Source organism: Caretta caretta, chromosome 9 (genome assembly GCF_965140235.1).
Source record: "Caretta caretta isolate rCarCar2 chromosome 9, rCarCar1.hap1, whole genome shotgun sequence".
NCBI classification, from domain to species: domain Eukaryota; kingdom Metazoa; phylum Chordata; order Testudines; family Cheloniidae; genus Caretta; species Caretta caretta.
The window spans coordinates 79,151,280-79,169,748 of record NC_134214.1 but is presented as its reverse complement, the minus strand read 5'-3'; the positions used below and the strand labels follow the sequence as shown (position 1 = coordinate 79,169,748).

The 18,469-nt window shown below is 46.6% G+C and overlaps 1 protein-coding gene across 3 annotated transcripts in view; it reads left to right on the top strand.

The window, feature by feature from the left end:
• The window catches only part of STARD8 (StAR related lipid transfer domain containing 8), a 144,276-nt gene that overhangs the window by 11,305 nt on the left and 114,502 nt on the right, over positions 1-18,469 (top strand). Inside the window, exon 1 of one of the 3 annotated variants that reach the window (XM_048865024.2) lies at positions 14,166-14,357. The exons of the other annotated variants lie outside the window; for them this stretch is intronic. Coding sequence (XP_048720981.1) covers positions 14,313-14,357 — 45 coding nt within the window. The 5' untranslated portion in view covers positions 14,166-14,312. Of the gene's footprint in view, positions 1-14,165; positions 14,358-18,469 lie in introns of those variants that run through there. 3 annotated transcript variants of the gene reach the window in all.

The following is an 18,469-nucleotide window of genomic DNA, read 5'->3' as shown; positions in this document are numbered from 1 at the left end:
GAGCTGGGAGTAGAACTCCTGAGTCCTGAATTCAGGTGTCCTCCTTTAATTACTTGGTAATGCAGCCTGCCTATTACCTGGGTCTTCATACAGGTCATTTGGAACAGACTAAAAGAGCTGTGAGGGACACATAAGAAGCTGTGACTCAGTTGGGCTGAGAATACAAAGTTGCTCTGACATGAAAAGAAACCAGGGCAGGTTGCTGGGTTAACGGTTATTAAGCACCCACAAAAGCCTTTATTTATTTATTTTTAGTTAGAAACTTTAAAAAAAATGATGTTCTCTCCTGTCCTATAGGAAAGCCCATTATCACAAGGTGTGTGACTGTCAGGGTTATGGAATGAGCTGGTTGGATTCTGAATATTCTTACGGGCATTGTCCAGGTATTAGAGTAGGGGCTGGGAGTCAGGAGACCTCAGCTTGAGTCTCAACTCTGCCATTGACTTAGGTATTAAATGACCATATTTCCAAGATCAAAAGCGGGGACATTCTTGTGGAAAAAATTTTTGGGGTCAGAAAATAGTCATTCAAAACACAAAGTACACTTTTTTTCTATAATGTGTGTGGGTGTCACTCCTGCCAGCTTCTGACTCCATAGTGACACATGCATATTTCTGAGTGGAGGATTTTTTTCCCAGTAACTTAGTATTTTCAGTGAGCTTATCATAAAATGCTGAACAAGTTGGCATTAACGTTCATGCTGAGCAAAAGAACAGCTGTGGGAGTGTCTTTGCTCACTCGACACTGTCCATCACCCTTCATGCTTATATCAATAGACTGTTTGTTCTTGCTAAACACAGAGCTAATTCTACATAGTATAGCAATGTGTCTGGAACAAACATTTGGTAGTTACTTTAAACAAAAAGTTTTGATTGATGAAATGAAAATCCTGAAAGACGTTCCTGGGACATCATTTGAAAACCCGGGCTTCTCCTAGAAATGGGAGATATGATCACTTTACTTATGTGCAACTTTGGCCACTGTTAAATCTTCAAAATTTCTCTTCATTTCGCATCTCTCTGTAAATCAGGCCTTGGATGTCTTGAATTGGGCACTCAAAAACAGGGCACCGTAATTAGTGGATGTTGGTGAAGACTGAGATTTTTTTAATTTCTCTTCCTCAGTTTCCCCATATTTACATTGAATAAAACCTTCCCCTACCACACAGGGGTGAGGAGTGTGAAGCTTCAGTTCACAGATGTTTGCAGAGCACTTTGAGATCCTAGCTGAAAAGGGCAAGTTGCAATAGGAAAACAAGTTGTTAATACTGTTGGCTATTTTGTAAGTCTATGTATCCTTTGGTATGTATGGCATGTACTGTTGGGGCTATTTAAGCCATGTGAGCTAGGGACTTATCAAAATAAAGGAAGACTAAATAGAGACCTGTAAAAAAGATATGGTTCTTGCCCCTCTGTCAGAGAGCAATATGCCACTGAATACACGCTGATGTGCCTATCCCTGCTGGCTGCTGGTGTCTGTCTTCCATCTCCATCCCTTTCTCCTGCCTTTCAGCCCTGTGCTGATCTGATTGAAAGCAGAGATTGCTTGTGAATGAGCGTGAACCCTGAGCCCCTGCTACACCTGCTGTTGTCCTGTAAGGATTGAGTCACTGTAACTTAAAGGCGGCTTGTGTAAAGGTTAGTGCAGGAAGGTTCGGGGACCTTGTCTCTCCATGCTGGGGGAGGCTGGGGTCCGATTACCCATAAATTAGATGAATATTTTTGCTACTGTGCTCCACTGATAGGGAGCTGTGTTTGTGGCTTGATGGGCAAGTGAAAGGTCTATCCGAGGTTCTTGTTGGCTCAGATGCCATTCTTGTGGGTTGTCTGCTGGTTGGACATGCACCAAGTTCTGGCTGGACATGCTGTGTTGGGGAAAATGTTAATTAAAATCAAAAGTAATCGCCCCCACCCCCTCCCTGGCATGTGTGTACAAAGTGGTTATTGCAGTTGATTGAAATATTGGGGTTATTTGTTGGGGAAGTCTGGGGCATCAGCAAATGAGATTCTGGGGGTGGTGACTTTTGCGGGGCGGGGGGACAAAGCAATTGTTCTGTGCCTGGCGCTAGCTCAGATGCTGAGAGGAGAGTGCAAAAGTTATTGCTAACTCTTCCAGTAAATTCCCTCAGATCTATAGCTTCCCTAATGACTGTCCAGATCAGTGGGCAGCCGGGAGCTTAGTTTAATGTCTCACCTGGCAAGAGCTGTAACACTTTCCACCCCTTCATATGACTGTCTTGTGGCTGCATGGAAGATGTTAGCATATATGATATAAATAAAGACTGGACCTTCCTTTGACCCTTGGGGGTGCCCGCTGGGCAAAAGCCAGGCCATTGATATGTACTGTATTCAGTCTATTTTCTACAGTGGTTCAGAGAAGCTGATGGTTCACACAGATGGTTCAGTGAAGCTGTTTTCACCCCTCACGTCACTCTCCCTGTATGCCGTACAGTGGAAGCAGAAATTAGTGAGCCACATCTCTGCAGAAGTCTTGTAGTGAGAGCCATGTGGCGTCTATGCCACCCCTCAGAAAATGCAGGACAGTAGAATTAATGCAGCACAATACATATCATGACCTTAGTGGAAGTTTTCTGTATTTACTTGCCATATTTTTTTCTGCAAGGGCCGGGGAAGAAGGTGTTTCAAACTAAGGGGACTATATTTTTCAGAATCAAAAACCCTGATTTTTTTTTGGTGACTTTTTTTTTTTAGAGTTGCAAAATACTCCTAAAAAGAGAGCAATCTACATTTTTAATTGCTGGACATATCGATCACTCATTTAAATGTATAACAACTCTATTGATATCACATTGTCTTTCTACATGCCGCACAGTGAAAACTCTGGTCATTTAAGCCTGAATCTGTAGTCCTAACTGATGCAAAACTCCCATTGTTGAATTCTATGGGTTTCCTGACTAATGGCTACGGGATTGTGTCTTACAGAACTCCATGAAATAAAGCAAGAAGGACTTATATAGTTTAGTATGAGTATTATTTATTTCGTAGCCTCATAAATAGTGTCTTTACTCTAAACTTGACAGATTTCTTTATAACTCCAATAGTCAGTTTCTTGATGGGTTTTAGCCAGCTGACCAGCACGCCACACTTCAATGAGGACTAGTCATTTGGCAAGTTTTGGCTTGAGAAAGTTCAGGCTTTTTTTCCCCTTTTAGTTATTTGTGCTAATTAAAGAAAATCTGTGTCTTTCATGAGAAAAGACTCTTAATTTTTTCTGCTGTAAAAAGGTTTGTTTTGGGGTTGGGTATTTTTTTCACAGCTTTGAATGCTTCAGACAGGGGGAATAGACTTTGCTTAACCTTTCCAAATGAGTTCTCTTTTTGGTTGAGCTCTAGGGTGGAAAATTTCAGTGTAAAGGGAGAATGTTGTTGGCATTTGAAACTGGAGATGATATGGGAATTGCCAATGCTATAAACAAATAGTGAGTGAGAGCATAGTGCTTTGCTCTTTGTTTAGCTCCATCTGTGTGAGCCTTAAAAAAATGGGGTTACTTGGTTGTAATTGGGGGCAAAGTCCCCTGGACTTTTCCTATTCAGCCTTCTGATTGTGAAGGATTATAAAGATTAAATCCTCTGTCCCAGAGGCTTGCATCTAACGTGAACTAGCCTGAGCCAGAAAAGTGGTTCTCTTTACCACAGGAGCTGACATGTGGAGGTTAAGTAATTGTCTATTTACATGTAACGTTCCCAGCAAGAGATGCTTTTCTTTGTAGAATTTGGTTTCCACTTGCAGGAATACTGGTGCCCTGAGGCACACACGTGTCTCCAACAACCCCCTTGTGCTGAACAGCACATGAAAAAGCATGCTGCAGAGAGCTGCCTGGGTTCGTAAACAGCGCCTGACTCAAGCAAGTCAGAATCTGTATGGGAGAAACAGAAAGTTTTGGGTTATTGAGAGCAATTACATAATGCTCTTGGCTCCTGATGCTACAGAACAACCTGATGGCAGTAATACTTAGTTTTCTTATTTGAAATATAAAACAAACCCTGGGTGACCAGTGCTCAGAAGGGATTGGATTTAGTACCAGATGTGTGGAGAGACGGTGCTCCGGAGCTGTTCTAATGCATGCTAATCTCTCTGCTGTTCCAGAGCACCTCTGCTAGTGCACCTCAGTCTGATCTTCAGCACCGGCTGCTGTTCCAGTCATGGGCTCTGCCCCCTTTCCCTGCAAGCACATCTTGCAGCTCTGCTAACATGCCTTAGTCCTGACCTCCAGCGCCCTCTGCTCTTCCAGAACGTGATCTTACGCGGTGGTAGTTTTTGAAGCAAGTCCCTTTTTGAACATTGTATTTCTTTCACCCTGCTGCCATTTCCAGCAGTCCAGCACAAAGGGCTGTTTTGTGGAACGGTGGCAGAATAAAGAACTGGGTTATTTGCTGGATGAATTAAATGTGACCTATTGACAGAGCCAGAATATTTTCCCTTGTTTTGGTCATAGTATGAGTTCATTTGGCATATTAATAGGCTGCCCATCATCCTTCAAAACAGGAATGGAAACTACCCCTATTGGAAATAGCTTCCTTTGCCACTTAATGGCCTTTCTCATTGTCCTCCTGTCAAATTAAGCTGTTTTGGTTTAGGCCCTCGTATAAGCAATTGTTGTCGTATTGAGCATGTCAGGGCTGTTTCTTTATCAATTATCATCTTACTGCGTCTCTTTCAGTGTCTCCTCTTTTCCTCAAGGAATTACCAGGTAGTGATGACCTAGTGTAGCCAGTCGCTTCCTGAGGTACTGGGCTACCAACCCTGCTGAAAGGAAAGTACTAGAAGTGTCATTTAGGCTATGGACAAATGGTGGTGGTAGCAGCTCGTGCTAGCTCTGCAGCAGAAGCCTAGAGCCCCTTTCTAGAGTATGAGGGACAAATCCCAAGAAATTACACTTTTATTAGCGAGAAATTGTTGTTGTTATAAGCAAAAGCTGCCAGTTACGCTCAGTAGCCATTTGTAAGGTATTTGTGTCAATTGCTGTAATGCAGTGGTTTTCAACCTTTTTTCATTTGCGGATCCCTAGAACATTTTGAATGGAGGAGCGGTACCCTTTGTAAATTCAACCTGTGGTATGCGGACCCCTTCCACAGGTGTCTAAGGCTGAAAACTGACTGAACAGAGTTCAGCTACAAATGTTGCAGGTGCTTGGCACAGTATTTGATGCAGTGTGAGAGAGGGTGCTACACTGTGGGCTTCTGTGGTAACGACAACACTTCCGGTTTTGACCTGTAGGTGGGGATATTCACATACTTTTTGATTGATCAGAAAACCAGAATGCCCTTTCTGGGATCTGAAACTTAATTTTCATAGTCATCTTTTGAGGACCCCATAGACAGACATAGTCTGCCCCCCCCCATGCCCTCAGGGATTTGCAGACCCCAGGCTGAAAACCACTGCTGCAGTGTAATACTGGAGGCTGCCAGGAAATGGTGGTAGTGTGTCTGAGGTTTATTTTAAGGAAGGACTCTATAGGAGAGAAGCATTAGAGAGCAAAGTGGAGGAACCAGGGAACTATAAAGCGTGTTGGACACAGGTTTGGTAAACATTGCCTCTCCTTGTGAAATCTAAAATTCACCTTCTTAAACCTCTGTGCTGTATGGAAATGGCCTGATACGAAGCCTAGGGGATGACGGGACCTTTCCAAAGTGAGAGGGGTTTGTGCTGATTTACTGATGAAAAGGAAAATGGAAGGAAAATGGGTCAAAGTCAGCCATGGAGTGTGTGGACTGTCTGCTCTTTCCATGTGTCTGGGGTGGGAAGAAACCTCATGCCTCTGGCTATTTGACCCCTCACCCTTAGAAGATGGGTAGGCATCTCCTCCAAAGGTCTGAACAAGCAGAGCTGGGCTGGGAGGAAACCTGGCATGTTTTGGCTCCATTCTGTCGGCAGTTTCACAAATCTCTGCCAGGAACAATTGGGTGTGTTAGACTCATTGGCTAAATCTGCTTGGCACTGAAAAAAAAAATGGGGAAAATGAGAATAAAAAGTAATCAGAGTGACCATGATATGGAGGGAATACTGGGGGGAGACTGAAGAATTCTGAGCCCAAATTCAAGACAATTTTATCCACTGTTTCTTTCCCTCAGCAAGGCAAAGCCCAAGCATTTCATATAACCCTGAGCAGATCTGGCTTGAGTGTATGCTTAATGGAGATGCCAGGTTGAGTTGTGACCCCTTGAAGGCACAGCGCACCCAGTTGTGTTCCTGCTGGAGGGCTTGTTAGTATGCAGTACGGCTCCGCACTTCTCACTGAGGCGCTAATGATGCGTGGGTATGAAACCTCACCCATGTTGTGGATCTGCAGGGGAGGGAGGAATTGAGATACATGCTTAAAGATGCCAAGGATGCGTTCTGTGGTTCAGCTCCTTACTCTCACTGGCTCTCAAGGGAGCTGAGGTTCCTGTGTTGCCAGATTTAACTCTTTGGACAGCCACTATCCTTTCTGCAGAAATGCTCCCAAATTATATTGCACGCCACAGAACGTCCTGGCTATCCAAGTCTATGGGAATGGAGAGTATACTCTGTTCCACTCTCCATCCAAGGCTCTTGGACGCTCTGCTACTGGGCGAGGGAAGTTGATTCCAAGAAGCCAATTAGAAAATCTTTCGTTAGTGGCTGTGACTCGGTGTTCTGAATTTGATGGGGCAGCACAGCACATGCGCCCATCATGCTCCTGTGTAGGCAGTGGCAGCGAGGAAGTAGGCTGTTGGCTGGATCATCAGATTGTGGTGGACCAGATGATCCAAGAACATTTGTGGCCAGCACAGTCTGAGCACACTGAGTCACTCGCAATCACATAACTGCACCGTGCAGGGTGGCTGTGCCCAAGATGGCTGGAAGCAGATGCTGAAACAGGAAGAATTTAAGTTTTCTCATGTCCCAGTGGGTTTTACATGGATCATCCACCCCAACGCCGCTTGCTTCCATCAAGGTGGAGGGGAGCCTTCATTGGTTTGGACAGCATTGTGGATCTCCAGTCCGGAAGGTCATGGAAACTGACTACCCCCGATCTGCTCATTATTCTGTGACTTGCTATTGCTGAGAGCAGCATTTCTGGGATGTTGAAATCCCTCCTGGAAATGCTAGTTTCAGGGAATAAGAAAAGAAGTACTTGTGGCACCTTATAGACTAACCAATTTATTTGAGCATAAGCTTTCGTGAGCTACAGGGAATGCCATTCACGCTGTCAGCTCGTGCTCCTGACTCGCTGTTAGATATTGGGGGCACAGATACAGCGTCAGGGAGAGAAGGTGGAAACTCCGAGTTGGCAGGGACTCTGGCTCTCTTTGCTATCCAGCCCTCTCAGCTCTGAGAGGCTTTTTGTCATTATACAGGTGACCTTGTGCAAAATGAGTTTGGTGGCTCAGTCTATGTCCCAGTGCACAGGTGCCCCCTTGGAGAGGGGAAGAGGGAGTAGCCCATGGAAGCTGAACTGCCCTTTTGCCCTTAAAGTTGCTTCCTACAGGGCAAGGGTGTAGGGGAAACTGGCGTTGCTGCTGCCTATGCTAGACCTGGTTAAACAGAGGTCACTGGCCTCCACGGCTGGCAATCCAGCACCTTCCAGTCCACACTGAAATGCACACTGAGATTGTCCACCGCCGCTAAAAACCAGCCCCACCCCATTTCATTTGCTGCTGCCTGTCCTAGCGGCACATGGCAAAGTCATCCCTTTGGTCCACTCTTTCCAGTTTATCAGGTATGTTCAAAGAGCACCCCCTGCTGTTTCCCAGAGAGGATCTGGCACAGAGGGAAGACACAGTGATCCAGTGCAGAAGGAGTTAAATGCTGTCACTCGAGAGGCATTTTCTCTAGAAATGGGTAGCATTTCTTGTGGGCAGCAGGTTTCATGCTCCTTCTTTCCCCCCCACTGCCTTGTGCCCTCCATTGCTCTGCTTCCAGTGCTGCGGCACCAGCATATCAATTCAGCCCTATTAAAATAAAAGGGTTACTGTTCCCTCTATGCTAATGGGCTGAGTGCCTGCTCCACAAGTAGCCACTCTCTGCCTGACCTCTGGGAAATGTCTGTGTGCAGCAGAAAGTGGAAAATCACTGCATGTGAATGACTTGCTGGAGCTGCTATGGAGGAACACTGAGCCCAATGTTCACACTCCTTCAGCCACTCCATGTTCCCCAACAGCACTGGAGCTGGTCCTCAGGAGAAGCCTCAGCAGCAGCAGCAGCTGCAGCTGTCAGCCTTGACAGCCCTGGACTGCGGCTGGAAGGCTGCCAGCCTGTGATTTGTTATTAATACCCTGCCTGAACACTGTGGAGCAATGGCAGTGATAATAATAGCCCATCAATGGGACAGGAATAGCTTGCTGGAGGCAGGCCTGCTTGGAGGCAACATCAGATCTTACAGTTGGTGAGCTGTTGCAAGAATATGCTGTACCCGTCAACAAAAAATAGCACTCAACAGCATGAGCAGGGCAGAAAGGGGTGATATGTTTACTTGCAGTATATGATACAGCCACTAGGTGTCTCTTTGTGCTGTATAGAGTTCTAGATAGGGTGTGGTCCCTGGTAAATGTGGGGACAAAGCTGGAAGTAGAGCTGTGTGGGAACATGTGGATTTGAGTCCACAGTCTGTAGTTTTCTTTAAGGCTTCCCATGTAAGATGGTCTCTGATTCCATCTGAGCCTTAAGGTGCTACTGAAATACAAATAATAGTATTCTTCACCATCACCAGTAGATACCATGGTAACAGGGATTGCAATAGAAATACCATAGATGGTTAGATGAGTGAGGTAAAAAGGTCTTCATGTGCTGGCATCATTTATTGGGAAGTACCCACCAGTAGAGGTGGTACTTACAAACTTCAGCCAATCATCTGCTTCTGTTGCCATGCTTTCAACAGACCTAACATTTGGGCCCCACAGTATCTGAGAGTGCCATTATTATTTGCTGAGAATCCCCCAATTTGAAAGATTGGGGGATTCCCCCAACTGGACAGGATTTGACTGTCCCAAATTCAGCATGGGACTTTCAGGGGTCTCCTGTCTGAATGCTTTGGGGGTGATGTAAGTTTTCCAGATACAAAATTGACTAGATGTACAGGTGGGTATTTGCCTCTGACTTCTGTATTCCTGCTGCTGCTCACTGAGAATGAGTGGGCTTGGGGATTGGAGCAGGAAAATGACTTAAACCCGCCTATGAAACTAGCAAAAACTAAAAGGTTGGATCTTGCCTCCTCTTTTGAAGTGTATGCTGCGGGCGGGACCTGTCCCCTTCCTCTTAAAGCTGCATGTCTCTCCCTCTTCCATGAAGGAGTTTTTTGCCCTCCCTGGGGAGAGAGGCAGTGTCACTTGGTCACTGTTAATTTGCAGCTGCCGTTTTGCTTTCCAGCTGACATTTTGCATGTGTTAACTAGAAAGCCACCATTAATAAACATCTTGGTGGCACTTTGTCATCTAAATGTAGTGCAGCCATTAACTCCAATTAAAAGAGGGACAAGGCCAAGAGAGAAACAGGGTAGGAGCCAGCACAGAATTGTCCCTGCTCTCAGGGAAGTGTTGTCCCCATGGAAAACTAGCTCAGCCCTGTCAATCTGAGAAAAATAAATTATGGTGAATATGCTGCTTGTAGCAGCGACCATACTGTAGAGTGTGTGTTCCTCAAGCACAGGTGCACACGCTCCTTTGCCCATCTCCCCCCCAACTCTTCTAATGCACCTGACCTGCAGCATACCCTACGAGTCCAGTCCTAGGCTCCCCACCCAGCTCTGCCCATGAACTTCACTGCTGTTCTAGAGCATCCCCTGCTACTAAGTGCTCTGCGGTGAATGGGTGACTAACCCCTCAAAATTGCTCCTATTCTGACAACAAAGCAGTCTGGCTTGAATAATGATGATTGTTCGAATGAGCCAGGAGGGGCAAGAGATTCACCTGTGAATTTTAAAAGCCTGATGCCACAGCCCTGAATGGGCTTTGAGTGATTTGGAAATAGGCATGCTTCCTGCCTCCTCCCTCACCAAAGAAAAATGCTTGAGAGTCACCAGTATAAAAACTCCAGCCCTTGAGGCAGGGCTATATGGACCATGAAGCCTAGAACCTTTCAGGGTATGTCTGCACAGTCTGCGGCAATGAGCCCCCAAGCCTGGGTCAGCAGACGTTGTGGCTTGGGCTCTGACCTTATGTTGGGGAGTGGGCTTCAGAGCCTGAGCTGCAAATTAAAAGTACTGTCTCCGCAGTTATTTTTAGCATGGCATACCAGCCCCAACCTGTTGACCTGGCGGGAAGGCTCACTGCCCTGGGGTGCTGCTGGCTCTGTACATGTACCCAGAGATTCCCACTGTTGGCCTGTGAATTTAGCTCCCATTTGTGACCCATGCATGTGAATGGTGCCTGTGCAGAACAGCCTGGGGCTGCTGTGTTGGGCAAAGAGCAGGCCCCTGCCCATGAAAACAAAGCATCTTCTCATCTGTGGAGATGTGGAATAAAATAAAGGGACAAAATGTGCGGGAGAGTAGTGGGGGCAGCAGGCTGAGACACTGATGGACTGGGGCTTCACAGTGCATTTGAACGACCATGTGGCTGATACTCAGGGACTGCTGGGCTCCAGCCCCCCTCCGGTGATTGATACCATGTGGGGCCATTGAGGGGCTGTAATAAGAGGATCCTGGAAGAGTCTCCCCTCTCCACCCCCAATAAAAAAATAAATGTAAACACCTACTTTATTCAGAAGAGTAAGGGATGAGGAAGCCTGGAAAATAGACTGCAGGGAGCAAGATGGTGCTACACTCCCCCTACCTCAGGATGGACTCTGAGAGTTAACAGGGCTTTTCTGCCTCTCACACGTAGCGTTGCGACTGGTGCGCAGATGCAGAGATGAGCTCTCATGCATCTCGGCGTGTCCTTGTGTTTCAGTCTCTGTGGCCCATTCAGACTGTGGTCTCTGCTGCTTCTGCGGACAAAGGCCAATTAGTGCAGAGCCGGGAGGGTGGGTTTTGTTAGTTTCTTTGCTACTTTTCTTGGCGCTGCTCTTGTTCTTGTTCCTCAGCATGAGCGATGATTTCAGGGTTGTCATGGTGCCCAGGGCAGCAGCAGTCTCCATAGCACTCATCCAGACAAAGCAAAAGGAGTCTGAAGGGAGTCCGTGAGGAGAAAGCAGCTGGCTGAAGCGCTTTAGAGCCAATTTCCCAACAAATCCCTACCAGCTCCAGGGCTAGGACAGGAGTAGTCTGCCTTATATTACTTTCCCACCCCCCTAGCTATCTGGTCCCCTAGTGATCAACAGCACTCTTGGGCATTTGGCAGAGGTTTCAGATGCTGCATGCAGCTTCCACTGGGGTTTTAAAATGTAGACAGAATCTTGTTCACACAGAGAGTTGGGTAAACTGCTTGCACCAAACAGCCTGGGTCCTGATCCTGCTGTGAGTTCCATGTGGGCCTGTACATGTGGAGCTCATTGTGGAACTGGGGCCTCTGTTGGCAAATTCGTCCGCGTTTCTGCTTGGGAATCATTTGTCAATAGACTTTTTATATTGTTTAATGATTGGTCCGTTGTTTGTTGAACTATGTCTCGGACAATGGGTGGCTCCCAACCTATTCACCAAGACCATTGCTTCATGGGTTTGCTGTTCAGAGTTTCTGATGTGATTGGGCATGTACGTCACAAGATGGTGTTTCTTCTCCCATGTTCACAGGGAGGCTTGTAGTGCAAATGCCTGTTTGCACAGTTATGTGAAAGCAGTCCCCGTCTGGAGTTGTCACTGGAATGCTGCCTCGCTCTTTGTAGTGAGGGCCAGGACCTGGTTGCATCAACTTCTGTGCGATCAAAACCCCGCTTGCTATGGGGCAGGCTGGAGTCCACAGTGGGACTGATTTGGTTCAGGATCACGCGCTCCATCACCTTGTAAGGGGTGCTCAAGAGGGATGTTGGCCTATAACTAGAAGGGTGCTCTGCATGTTTTCCAGGCTTTTCTCCACACATGGGGGATTTCACCAGTCTCCAGGATGAAAAGCTTCGTTATCAGTTTCCATGCCAGTGGACCCAGGTGATATGGGAACTCAGGACAGATACGATCTTTTCCCACTGCTTTTCCCAGTTCTGCCTCAACCTCCTTACTTGTGAATGGTGCACTGGAGTGCATGGTACTGGTAGTGCTTTAATCGATTTGGCAGCAGCATATGACACAGTCTGGAAGGACGGTCTGCTACTGAAACTGGCCAAAGTGATCCCCTGTGTGCGGCTTCTCAGGCTGCTGAACACCATGCTTAGTGGCCGAAGGATGTGTGTATATCTCGGGGGTCTAACCAGCAAGCCATGACTTTGAGTCATGGGCTACCACGGGCTCTGTACTTGCTCCAACACCCTTCAATGTATACACAAGCGATATGCCTGAAATGATAGTGCAGAAGTTTGCATATGCTGATGATTTGGCACTTGCAACTCAGGCCTATAGCTTTAGAAAACTTGCAGTAACCCTTACATCTGACCTGAAGATCATGGAGGGGTACTTTCAAAAGCGGCAGCTGAGAGTCCTAATCTGAGCAAATTTGTAGTCTGTACTTCCCATCTGGACAACAGAATCGCACAAAACACTCTAACTGTCCAAGTTTTGTGGTGGAAACAGTGTGTTATGACCCAAAGCCAATATATCTCATTGTTGTTCTTGAGCGCATCCAGACTTTTCGTGATCACCTCAAGAAAGTAGCCTCTAAAGCGAAGACTTGCATCAACATTATTCAAAAGTTAGCAGGAAGAAGCTGGGGATCAACTGGCCTGGCGCTATGACCCTGGTTCACTCAGCTACAGAGTACTGTGCACCAGTGTGGACAAGAAGCTTTGGCTAGGCAGCTGAATCAGATCATGTGAATCATCGCAGGAACTTTAAAATAAACACCTCTGCCATGGCTTTCTGTGTTAGTAAACACCGAACCTCCAGCTGTCTGATGCGATACAGCCACAGCATGAGAACTTAAAGGTGCCAAAAGCTGCCCAGACCTTCCCATCTGGCAGGTTATGGATGGCAAACCCCAACAGTGCCTGAAATCTCACAAACCACTATGGACCACACGAGACCACTTCATGTCTCTGGATCCAACCAAGGAAGGGCAAAGCATCTGGACCTCATCTACCATTCCAAACAATCGCATTATCACTGATCCAACAAGCTATCCTCCCAGTTTTGACCTGCCGTGCAGACTTGGGACCACACTGAACTGAATCTGAACAACCCATGGAAGATGCGGCTACTTGATGCACATGTAGAAAGTCCAAGACTTCCCTTTGTGTGACTGTGGTGAGAACATCCAAGCCATCGAACACATCATAACGTGGTGCCCCACATATGGATTCAAAGGTTAATTGGATGATAGCCACAGTATCACCAGGGAGGCTTTGAAATGGCTTACGGACCTACAGCTGCATCTATAGACTGTTGCTCTGCAGATGCCATACATGTGAGAGAGACAAATACGTGCATGAGTGTTCATGGCAGTCTTTCAGTGAACTTCCTTGTGAACAAATGCCTGCTCACACAAACATCTGCAGAAAGTGAATAAGAAGCTGTGAATAATGTCCAAGCAAGTTCTTGGATTGCATTTGTTTTTTCCTACGATATTCACCCAGCTCTGGTAACAATCACAAGCTTGCTTTGCTGCTGCCAAAGGTACTGCTGAGCAACTGAATTCCTCCGTGTGCTATGGAGCCTTTGCTGCAATTGGCAAATTTGAGTTTAGAGACGGTGTGGGGTGAGGGTAAAGGAGATCAATAATGAAAAGGTTAACCTAGGGTGCTGTTTACCCCTTTCTGGAGGAAATATTGAAAGCCCTTGTGTGGGGCTGATGAGCTAAGAAAGGAGGGTGGGAGTTGGATCGAAAATCTCAACCTTGTGGGGTTTGGATTTCCAATGCCCTGTGTTTGTCTTTGACACTGAAGGTCTCATTTCTTATGCTTTGTAGTTCCTTCTTTCTCTACCCTTGCGCTCTCTGGCTGCCTGGGGCTGGGAATGTGGAATGCTGAATGGTGCATTAAAGAGACAGGAAGGAAAGCCCATGTCTTTTTAAAACTCATAATGTCCGGGGAATTTCAATCGGCATCCAAGCCTATTTCTAGCCAACAGAATAACGGTGCAGGGTTTGAATCTTCCGTCCCGCCTCCCTGGGCACTGCTTCCTCCTTCTGTCCCTCCCTCTCTCCCTGTACAGCAGCTTCTCTCCTGGCTGAATCTCTCTGCCCAGCAGCTCTGTGCTGTGAGGAGCCACTTATGGATCTGACGGGAAGGGTTCTCCCCAGGGCTGGGGGTACTCCATGTTATAGCTGAGTGTGCAAGGGGGCTGGCCCACAGACTTCCCCTGCCCTGCCCATCATGCCATTATTGGATTTTTTCTGGGCTTGCTTCAAAAAAGCAAAGGTAAGAAACTGTCCATTTAAATCTTGTCCAGGCTTTCAGACTCCCTGTCAGCTGCCAGGAAAGAGGTCTGAAGGGATGGGTGGGGGGTGTCTGGCAGTGCCTGAGTTTGGGTATTGGTGTGCTCCCAGGACATCTGTACGTGTGTACACACACATACACTATATGAGTCAATGCGGATACAGTACACACAGATGCATATATGTGTGCTATGTGGAGAGAGACATGCACTGTAGCCAAATTTTCAAAAGTGCTTAGCACTCAACAGCTTCTGCAGAGAAGAATGAGAGGTGCTGGATGCTGACTGTATGTGGATAGATGCAGATATTCCACACACAGCCATGTGCAATTTATGGATTACATGCATGTGTGGGTACTCTATGCAGGCATGCATCCACTGTATGGATAGATCCAGGTATTCAGGCATATGTACAGACACACTCACATTCAGGAATTAAAATTCAGGAATTGATTTGCATGACAAGTCATACATGGAGATCTCTGTCATAGACAGGTCCGATCTGCCTACGACTTGGCTTTATCCCACCCATGTCCACTCCTGATTTGGTAGCAGATGCTATGAAGCGTGATCCCACTTCTGCGGTCTCCTTTCTCTCTGGAGTAGGCAAACTTTTTCCTCAGTTTTTTTTAATGGAAAAACCTTGGATAATTTCTGATAGTTGGACGAGATCTTTTTCTTGCCCATCCTCTGATTTTGGATATTGCTGTAGAAAATTACTCAGTCTCTCTCTTTCCTGTGTCACATTGGTTGCAGTCACTCACACTCCCTCCACCCCTAGGGAGATCCCAAATAAACACACTCTTTATGGACAGAGTCAGAGTCACACATACACTCTTTACAGTGCAGACATTTGTGAATCATTTCCTGATGCAAACCCTAAGTTGCCCCCTTGGAACAGGTGAAGACACACTCAGTGTTTGTGTGCTCAGCTCCCTCTTCTGAGAACCTGTGACTTTGAATTCCCCTATGTCTTCTTTATACTGTGCCAATATTCTATAGTTTTGTTTTCTTCCTCTAAGTCCTGTCTGAGGAGCACCTCATGTTTTCAGTAAACAGCTGGGTGGATGGCACAGAAGGAAGTTTAGGGGCACGGCCCCAGGCCATGTGTGCCACAACTGTTAGGGCCAGAATCAGATTTGGGACACGAAGGTATAAATCTGGTATAATTCAGTGACTACAATTAGAATTACGCTGGAGTAGCTGATGCCACAATCTGGCCCCTTAGTTTTTAATTTCCTGTGGCAACATTTCTTATGACGGGTAGCAGTTTTGGTTGGGTTTAGTTCTTCATCTGTCTCTTTAACACAGCTTTCTCTTCCCAAGTGTGCCATTGTGGTGCTAGACACGCTGTATTGTTGCCTGTGCAATAGAATGACAGGTCTGTCTGAGAGGTGATGGGGATACTGTCGGCGCAGGTTACAGAGGCTTCCAAACTGATTGTGGGATATACTAAAATCCTTTCCAGCCAGTACCTTATAGCAGGTAGAGCCTATGTCAAGATAAAATACACCCGCTACACATACTGCCTATGGGGCAGTTAGCGGAGTTGAAGATAACAATGATCTTTGTAGAATTCATTAATGATATTTTACAATGCCCCTCTGCCATATACATTGGCCAAACCGGACAGTCTCTACACAAAAGGATAAACGGACGCAAATCAGACATCAAGATTTATAACATTCAAAAACCAGTAGGAGAGCACTTCAGTCTCCCTGGACACTCAATAACAGACTTAAAAGTGGCAATTCTTCCCCCGACAAAAAAACCCCTTCAAAAACAGACTCCGACGAGAAACTGCAGAACTGGAATTAATTTGCAAACTGGACACCATCAAATTAGGCCGGAATAAAGACTGGGAGTGGATGGGTCACTACAAAAACTAATTTCCCCCGCTGATACTTACACCTTCTTGTCAACTGTTTGAAATGGGCCATCTTGATTACATTGTCCTCATTAGCACTACAAAAGTGATTTTCCCCCCTCCCTTGGTATTCACCCCTTCTTGTCAACTGTTGAGAATAGCCCACTTCCACCTTAATTGAATTGGGTCGTTAGCACTGACCCCCCAACTTGGTAAGGCAACTCCCATCTTTTCATGTGCTGTGTATTTATACGTGCCTCTGTATTTTCCACTCCATGCATCTGATGAAGTGGGTTTTAGCCCACGAAAGCTTATGCCCAAATAAATGTGTTAGTCTCTAAGGTGCCACAAGGACTCCTCATTGTTTTGAAAATTTCTTAGTCCTCCAAAGGGCTCTACAGGCACTCATTAATCCTGTAGTGCTAAGTAGTAGTATCCCATTTCACAGATTGAAAAACTGAGGCTTAATGAAGCAAAGTGGTTTCTCCTATGACCACACATTGGGCTTGTGCTGGAGCTGGTTGTTCTTGGGCTCTCAGCTTGCATTCAGTTCAGTAGAAACATGTTTCTCCTAAATATCAAATCAGAAATAATATAAACAGCATTAGTAGAAGCCTTCCCATGCCAACAACCTATGGGAATGTTCTTCTGTCTTCCTTAGAGGAACAAGATGCCATATCGCTTCATCCTTTTATTGCAGAGTTCAGCTGTAATAGCACATCAAAGGCCCAATCCTGTACAATGCTGAGCTACTTATGAGTAAGCTACTTGTACTGTTTGGTCACCTGAGTTGCAGGTATTGTTTTTGCTTTGATTGGAGGAATCCTGATCTCACATCGCACTTTCATGACCGCTGAACCCTTCTGGTGTGCCTGTTTGTGCAAATATTCGCACAAGTATTTGCATCACAGTCTCTTTCTGCAGGCATTTGTGAAAACCACACTTCACTTGCCTGAGTGTTGGCAACAGTTGAGTTAGAGGGACCACGATTACCATCAAATGAATTCGCTTTATCTGGAGAGTGTTCTCAGATTCTCTCTTTCTGCCTTTTCACAGCTGTAGGGAGTGGTTGATATTTTAAATATAAACCAACCTAGGCTTTTGGGGACCACCCAATGTGGTCTAACCACTAATTTATATGGGTCTGTTTCATTACTGTGCTGATCTCTTGCTGGCCTCTGAAACTTCATTACCTGTCAGGAACCTGAGTGTAGGCACATGCCCTGGCTTCACAGGAGGCAGAGCAGGACTCTGGGAAACCTGTGACCTAGGAATTTCTTTAGATAAAACCATTAGTTCAGGGGTGGCCAATATGAGCCTGAGAATGAGCCAGAATTTACCAATGTACATTGCCAAAGAGCCACAGTTATACATCAGCAGCCCCCCATCAGCTCCCCTGCCCCAGCGCCCACTGGCAGCTGCTGATCAGCACCTCGCCCTCCCTCCGGATCAGCTGTTCTGTGGCATGCAGGAGGCTCTGGGGGGGGGGGGGGGGGGAGGGGAGGAGCAAGGGCATAGCAGGCTGAGGGGAAGGGACAGGAAGGAGTGGAGTGGGGCAAGGCCTGTGGCAGAGCCAGGTGTAGAGCAGTGAGCACCCCCCGGCACATTGGAAAGTTGGTACCTGTAGCTCCAGCCCCGGAATCCGTGTCGGTACAAGGAGCAGCATATTAACTTCTGAAGAGCTGCCTGTGGCTCTGGAGCCACAGGCTGGCCACCCCTGCCCTAACAGGTGTAAGTAGAACTCCTTCCACTGCCTCTGCAGGGTGTATATTGGGAGGTGGACCAGAATTTCCCAAACAGGGAATTTATCCAGGACCCTGGGGTCAACACACCACTTCTTAGCTCCACCCTTCAATTTGATGTTGTGATGATAAATGAGCCCCTCTGCCTGAGGGTGATGCTTTTGGATGCTTCCTTGCTAGTTCAGCCCTTGAGGTTTGTGTTGAACTGGAGTGGCACAAAGCCTGTCAACAAAGAGGTTAGGATTTGTGAAGGGATCAGTATTAGACACTGCAAGTGCCTACTCCCAAACTCAAGACCTGTACGTCCACTTTGGCTGTGTTTTCCTGTCCTCGGGTGCTATCTCAACTTCCTTTCACCCCTTGCAGGGGATAACCCTGGGGCAGGGGGGTTCTCTTTTCTTTCCCCCGCCTCCATCTTTGCCCTCCTTGGGTTCACAGCCACTCGAGTCCTCTTCTCTCGCCTGTCCCCATTTTAATCACTTCCCTA